General features: G+C 41.4%; 1 protein-coding gene across 1 annotated transcript in view; it reads right to left on the reverse strand.

Annotated features, from left to right (window-relative positions):
• Positions 1 to 573: 573 nt before the first annotated feature.
• Positions 574 to 7,532, reverse strand: part of LOC145499584 (uncharacterized) — an 11,589-nt gene continuing 4,630 nt past the window's right edge. Inside the window, exons 2-4 of the mRNA XM_081479122.1 lie at positions 7,376 to 7,532; positions 5,790 to 5,963; positions 574 to 3,747 (exon numbers count right to left, since the gene is read on the reverse strand). The exon at positions 7,376 to 7,532 is cut by the window's right edge and continues 155 nt beyond it. Coding sequence (XP_081335248.1) covers positions 3,407 to 3,747; positions 5,790 to 5,963; positions 7,376 to 7,532 — 672 coding nt within the window. The 3' untranslated portion in view covers positions 574 to 3,406. The remainder of the gene's footprint in view (positions 3,748 to 5,789; positions 5,964 to 7,375) is intronic.

Below are 7,532 nucleotides of genomic sequence, written 5' to 3' on the forward strand. Positions count from 1 at the left end.
GGACTTAACGTACCGTGGAGTCCTGCCCTGGCTCGTGGTCTAATTATATAGTTTGAGCCTCAGCAAATTACAATTTTAGAATTTCTGTGTTCAACTCCGAGACTTAAACTAATAATACATAATCGAGTTTACCCTGACTATACGTCTGCTTATATCTTTAACTCACAGAACTATGTTTTTCTGTTCCTTAGCACCCCGACGTGAATGTGTATGGCATTCAAACATCATGAATTTGTCTGAATTCGGTAATGTTTTTCGTGAGATTGAAAAACAATTAGACCCACCCAGGCCACTTGGTGGAGACTACCAAACGCTGGCTAGTGCATCTGGCAGGAACCAGGTTGACATCGTGTTTTTGGGCACCAAACCAAACCCTACTGGGCTTCTGTTACAACATCACGAACCAACGTTGTACGAGCTTCGCAATCACCTACTGAAGGAAGATATGAGGAGGTCTGATGTTGTAAACGTAATAAAAAAATGGATAGAAACCCAATGTACTTGTGAAAACTGTAGCTCATTACGCTAAACTGTGCCTACTACCTGGTGCTATTTGCAAAGAGAGGAAAGAGCTTGTATCGGCGTTTTATGATAGGCTAGAACTAGTACTTTAAACTACTGATATCACATACAGTGCAACCCCTTTATAACGTAGATATCATTGACGTTAATAATGTTCCACTGAAGCAGAGAACTATTAACTGATGATGCAAAATTTCGTCAGTTTAACTTGCTAGGAACATTTAAATAGCAAGGCCAGTGTTTGTAAACATACAATGGATGTTTCTCTGGCTGCTGCACGAAGCTGAAACAGTTGAGCCTTCATTACGCGTCCCCTCTACTTATTTCCTTGTATCGCACAGAACGACCATTTTCATGCCCCAACAAAATAATCCCCCGAGGTCTCAAAATGTGGAGCAAATAAAAGATTCGTATAAAACTTCACTGAAAAGTTATAAAACTAAAATTAAAATTCTGACTTAAAATAAAATGAAAAGCACGTTTTGCGATTGAAGCAAGAAAAAAAGCTTTCGTTTGTGACCACTGGCCAATAAGTTTGCATGACAAAGTTAACTCTATGCCTTTGGAAAAGGATAAAAGTGTTGTTACAAATGTTTGTTATTTCGACTACGTTTTATGAGGGTTGACCTGTACCTTGGTATATCACTTTTAACCATTAGATTTGTTTGTTATATTATATTCCTCATTATATTCCTTATCAGGTTTTTTTTTTTTTTGCATGAAAAGATTTGCCAATAGAAGCTGTCATTATTTGTCAGTTAATATCTAGTAGTGTATTAATTAGATGCAAGATAGATACTTAAATTGTGGTCCATACATTTGACTAGAGTACGAGCACTTGGGCGTTGTTCCTGAAATCCTCCGAATTAGAAAAGTTAACATTTTCCAATATTCTTCATGTCTCTAGATTACTTTCGATCTTTGCGGTTGCCTTTCGTGAAGAATTCTTACGCGCGTCAGTTTCAATACTGAAAACGTCAGCAAAACGAGGAAGCATGTTTCCAAAAATATTTAGAGGGCGTGTATGCTTCCCCAATGTTTCCCAGTTTTGCCACACGAGAATCGAGCACACTTTAACGATAGTTCGAGCTTACGAGCAGTTGCAAAAATTTTGCGAGCACAAGTCGGCAAGCGAGCAATTCGAGGTCTTCGAGGGCTAGGGTCCAAATTTTGCAAGCACTTCTTATTTGAATAGGACCATTCGATACCCCTCTTAGTGATTCACGTTCTCCAAAAGACTGGGACGTTGGTCATTTCAAGTTGTTGATTTGCAAAAGACGCGGCTACGAAATGTACAAAGGTGCACAATAAAAAATGCACTACTCTGCGAGCAGGCTCACGTTGGAGCACAAGCGCGAACGTGAAATCGCTGAACAAAAGACTTATTGAGGAGAACAATGGAGTTCACTTTCTTGGCACCTCTTCACCAGACTTTTTCCCGCCGAATCGCTTTGCTCTTCACCACTCGCGCGCGTTAAGCCTGGTTCTCATATGCCGCCGACATACCTGGGACACCGTTACGGCATATGTAAACATTTATCGCCGAATCATAATCTATCCCAGGCATTGACCGCCGGCTTGCCTGCGAAGTTGAGCTGAGTTCAACTTCGCAGGCAAGTCGGCGGTTGCCGGCGGTTGTCAACGATGAAAATAATCTATGTGAACATCATCTGCGGACGCAACGTACTCCAGTAAGACGAATCGATCCATATTTACAGGTGAAATGGTTGGAATTGCGCCAATTCGCGCAAATTTGAGTATGTCGGCGATCCATGACAGATGCGCTGGGGACCCACCGGAACAGATCGCCGAACATTTTCAGTTGCAACCGGCGACTACGTCGCAGTTAGGTCGGCGGGATATGAGAACCAGGCTTTACTCAAAGGTGAGCCTGCTCGCAAGCTAAAAATGCACCTGAAGATCCATTTTTCTCCTCATTAAGTCTTTTGTTCAGCGACGTTCTCGCTGCCGTTGCCGTCGTGTTTTGCGTAAGGTCTCATCCTCTCATTGAGTCGCCGCCAATAGGCCATTTCCGAGTTGTTTTTTGACTCTTTTGCGTCTGTTTCAAAACGAGTCCCCGTGCAAAACTTTTTTTTAGGAAAATGAGTTTGATTTGCATGAAAATGAACTTACAAATGAAACGCATTTTCATTACAATGGTCTCGCGTCAAGACTCGTTTTGACATGGAGGAAAAGAGCAACTCGGAAATGCTCTTTTATACGTCCATCTTGATTTCACCCTCAGGAAATCCAAAAAAAGAGGCAAAAATCCAAAATGACAAAAAAAATTGCTCCATAATAAAAATAGAATACAGGAGATGTACTAATTTCGCAGTGCTGCTCAATGAAAATGTGGTTGTTACTGGCAATTTCAAACGGACTTAACGAGGGATTAGGCCCCATCTACACTACGCCTGAGGAATTTGAAAACGCAGCTTCATGTCTCCGGCTAGGCCTGCCGTCCACACTAATCCGTCACGAAAACGGAGTTTTCGAAAACGCTCATTAAACCGGAGGAATTTGAAAACGCCGGCGTTTTCTTGTGGACGGAAAACATTTTGAAAACGGAGCTTTCCGAAAACCATGGAGTCACGACAATAACGTGATTTCCTTGCCCGGGTTTTCCTCAAACACAAATCCAAATGACCCGACGATTGTTGTATCTTTAAATTCCTCCGGCCTGGTGTGGACGGAAAACATTAAATGCGTTTTCAGAGTGAAACCTCCGGTTTAAAATTCCTTCGGCGTAGTGTGGACGTGGCCCTAAAAATTAATGAACATTAACACCTACTTAAAGTTTCAGTAACATTGAGTTAATCCTGTTTTCAGAATTCGAAACAAGTCTGAGAGGTGGGGGTTGGAATCCTCCCTTGTACGCCTAAGGTTAATTGCTGCAAGCCGCACATTTGCAATCTTGCGACTTGACCCATTCTTTAATTATTAACCTTGCGTCAGACCTTCCAATCGCCACCAGCTTGGTACAAAGTTCTTCTATAGTAATCGAGCGACTAGTGAGCACATCCTCTGTGGGAGTTTTCAGTGACGCTATATACAATATCTTCTCCATGTTAAATCCCAACTCGCTGGCAAGGTCTTTGTAATTTCCTTGAATGCCTGGGGGATCCAATTTGATGATCAATCCCTTCCACACGTGATGCGGAAAAATTGTGATGAAGTCCTTCATTATACAGTCATCGGGCACCGGAGGTGATGGAGGTGTTGAACCTGGTCATCAAGGAAAAGTAAAATGAAATTAATTTAGGTTACATTTGAACAATGCATAAAAAAAACAGATGCCTGACTTGCGGTTTCCATCATGCAGTTCTTGCCTCGCTCTGTCTAGAGGGTGGTAAAGGGGGTGGAGGATGGGGGGGTTATAGATCACGTTTCACGGAAAATAAAGCAGCCCTTTCACAATTCACGAAAAATACAACATTGGCATTTCACGCTTCACAGAAAATAAAAGAGAACATTTTGGAAAATCACGGTTCACGGCGACTATGGAAATTACGATTCCGGAGGAAAAAATTTGCCATTTCACATATCACGGGGAAAAAAAAGGGCCGATCACGAGTCACGAAAGTACCCTTTACCACCCTCTGTCTAGACTTTCTAAAAGTCCTTTCCAATAATTCTTCCCTGGCCTGTTGGTTTCACCACCTCTCGCGACTTACGTCGCTCGCGTTCGCCCTCGCGACTTCGTCGCTCGAAGATTACCCTCTTGCTTCGCTTGAGGGAGATAAATAAGTCAAAGATTAAGAAAAGGTCGACTTGCGGCAAGTCAAAGATCTGTCCAGAGGTGGACTAGAAGGACACCTGCACTTTGTAAAAGAGAACGCAGAAAAGGGAAAGGGAGGAAAAGTCTTAATATGTTTCGCCGGAGTGAATGAGCCCCTTCCCGGGGAGATATTTATTCTGGCTCTCTAATGACTCTCCTAGCTTTATCCACCAAACAAACCTAATGGTATACAGCGCTACACTCTTTTTTTAATAAGAATATTGTTTTTCCGGCCTAGGCTGACTATTCTTATTTTTCTGCCGATTTTAGGTTGACTTTGATATTCTTGTGAATAGTTTTAGATTACATGAATATAAAAAAGTGGACTATGCCGACAAAACGTCAAATTATCTGTTCTATCATGACTTTGATGGCGTTAAGTTATTTTTGAGCCAGACTGCAGGCAACAATGCCTGATATGGCACATTTGCCCTTAGGGAAGGAATAACTTTTAGACGGTTTAGTTCAGGAAACGTAGTATTGTATTTACAAATTTTCAACCCAAAAAATTATATTCTTTTCAAAATTTCGGCCTCGGGTTTATTCTTAAAACATCCTTAAAATTTCGCAAACTTCAACCTCGATATTCTTGTAGGGTATATTCTCATAAAAAAGAAAGAGTGTACCTTGGTTAGCGTCCAGTTACTTGGCGATATGAGGTATTGTCTCATTTGAGACATTGGCCCTACGCGCGAATAATTGGAACTGAGCTCTCGTTAAGCTTCTCGCGTGTTTCTCTCTCATTTCTGATATTTTTTGTGAGAAATTGCTGCACGGATGCCTTAACGACCCAGAGCCTGGAACAGGCCAGGTCTATAAGCAGGGGTAGAAACAACACGTTCCATTAACCAGGAGGCCCCAAGAACTTTTGCGAACAGTAAAACAAGGTGAAAACACCATTCAACGTTATTAGAGACGACGTACGCTCGAGCAAATTTTCAGCGGTCTCATGCACGTCGCTCGAGCTGATCACGTTCTGGTCAAACGCAAGCTGTTTCCCTTCTCGACCCTTGGTTGTTTCACTCAGTTTGTTTCCCTTGGGTTGCGCTCTCGTCCAATAAACCTTTGCATTCTTTTTTTCGTTTTTTTCAACACTGTTTCACTTTCAGACAGTTCCTCTTCTTAGGTCGTTCGCAATCTCATTCCCAGATAAATTTTTATAGTTTTCTGATCACTTATTGTTGTTGTTGCGATTTGTCTATGCTATTTTTCTATGTATTTTGCATTTTATCTCAGGCAATTTATTTAAAATAAGGAATCTAGAATTCTGTATAAACTGGCCTAGTTACTCAGATATTTCCTTTTTATACTTGGAAAGATATTTAGTTCTTTGTTTTTGTTTTTGTTTTGATCATCTGTGTAATTGAATTTGAGTAAATAAATAAATAAATAAATAAATAAATGGATACATTTGCATGGAATGTCTTTTTTTAGCGTACGAATTATAAAGACAAGTTGACCAACCAAGCATGTAGAAATCTGGACAAACCTGTTTGACTTTTTTTACTCACTGCCCCCGGCTCTGCATTGCTCTGGACGTGAACTGGGCTACAAGCCACTCCAGATTTATTTGCTGACGAATCGCTAAAACCCAAATTCTGCATGTTCTTGTCCAATGCCGGAATCCCTTCTCCAGAAGACACATATGAAGCTGTTGCACAATCTGGGACAAAAGGAGTCAGTTGAGACGCTGTCCTATCACAAGTTCTCATGTTTGGTCACCCTACCCCACCCCCTCAAATGTTGTGACCACATGACAGTCTCGTCAGAGCCTGTTTCAACATTGATTGGTGAGGGATGGGGTGAGGAAGTTGGACTATCGACAAAAACGATGTTTTAAGTTCCGGGGTTTTTTTACCTTTTTTTTTCTTAACTTTCATAGAAGTAGTCTTGGGTACTGACCGATAAAAAACAAAAAGATTTTTCGGGAACCGATACCCGCCCTCTCCAATACCTTTGAGGAAAAACAATCGATTTTTCTCGCGTGACCTGAAACGTTTGAATTGATATCACGCCATAAGATGACGTCACAAGTGTGCAACATATAGTCATCTCCTGTTAAGCAGTTCAACATCTTCAAATTCTGAAAGTTCAGAACTAGAATCTACAGAATCTGAACTCTCAGAACTGTGCGCCACCTTGAAACAGCATTTGCAGCTCAGTTGGTAGAGCATCGCATCGGTATCGCGGAGGTCATGGGTTCGAATCCCGTTGAAGCCCTGATTTTTCTCAGGCTTCTTCTTTCCAATTGCTTAAATTGGAAATGTACTGCGATGATCATTCTTCACTTTCATCTACAACCGCAGTTCAAATATGAATTAAAAGCTCCATGGTTACTGAGTGAATCTATTTTTTAAAACAATGACGCAAACAGGTTTAAATCAACAAGAGTACAATTTACTCTAGTAAAACTTATTTTGCACTTCACTGTTTACTCTATTCCATCGATTTCCAGCCGTTTTCTAAGCCCGCGTTTCTTGCCCCACGCCGTTCTGGGAGTCCTGTTGTTCATGCATCCATACATGGATGAACAATCGGACTCCCAAAACGACTGGAAACGGAGCCCATGTGTACTTTAATAACCACCAAGATATTGGCAAAAAAACGTCTCTAGACTATTTAAGACGTTTCCCATTTGACCATTATTCTCTACAACTAACTAGCCGCCATTATCATTCAGGGCAGGAAAACACCTAGGTCCGATTGCCCGGGGCAAGTAAATTTCGCTCCTGGGTTGGTGAAAATAGAAGTTCAATTGCCCGGTAAGCAAGTGAAATTAGCCTAAATAGTCTTATTAGTCTGAATGAAAATGTCAGCTGGATAAAAATTTCAAGCTAGAAGCTGTTTCAAAACTTGAGACTGCAAAATTAGTTAACTACTGAGTTGAAAGCATGGATTAATTAGTGAGGAATCCAAGCATACTTTGTTCGCATTTGTTCTCTGATTGCCATAGTGGGCGCCACGTCGGCAAGTAGCATTTTAATGGGGACAAGTGAAAACTGAAATTTGCTAGCCCACTGGGCAAGTGGATTTCAATTTTTTTTCCTACCCTGTCATTATTCTATTTTAACACACCACTCTGTGGTTGCCGACACTCAAGGCAGTATTTTTCAGCGATGTCCCGCTTTCCAACTGCTCTGTGCATTAACGCCCATGCAAGCCACCCGTAGGTAGCGTCGTCACCATTCTTCCCAGCCCATGACTTCAGCATTTGAAAGGAGCACTCGTAGAG

This window comes from Orbicella franksi, chromosome 10 (assembly GCF_964199315.1).
Source record: "Orbicella franksi chromosome 10, jaOrbFran1.1, whole genome shotgun sequence".
NCBI classification, from domain to species: domain Eukaryota; kingdom Metazoa; phylum Cnidaria; class Anthozoa; order Scleractinia; family Merulinidae; genus Orbicella; species Orbicella franksi.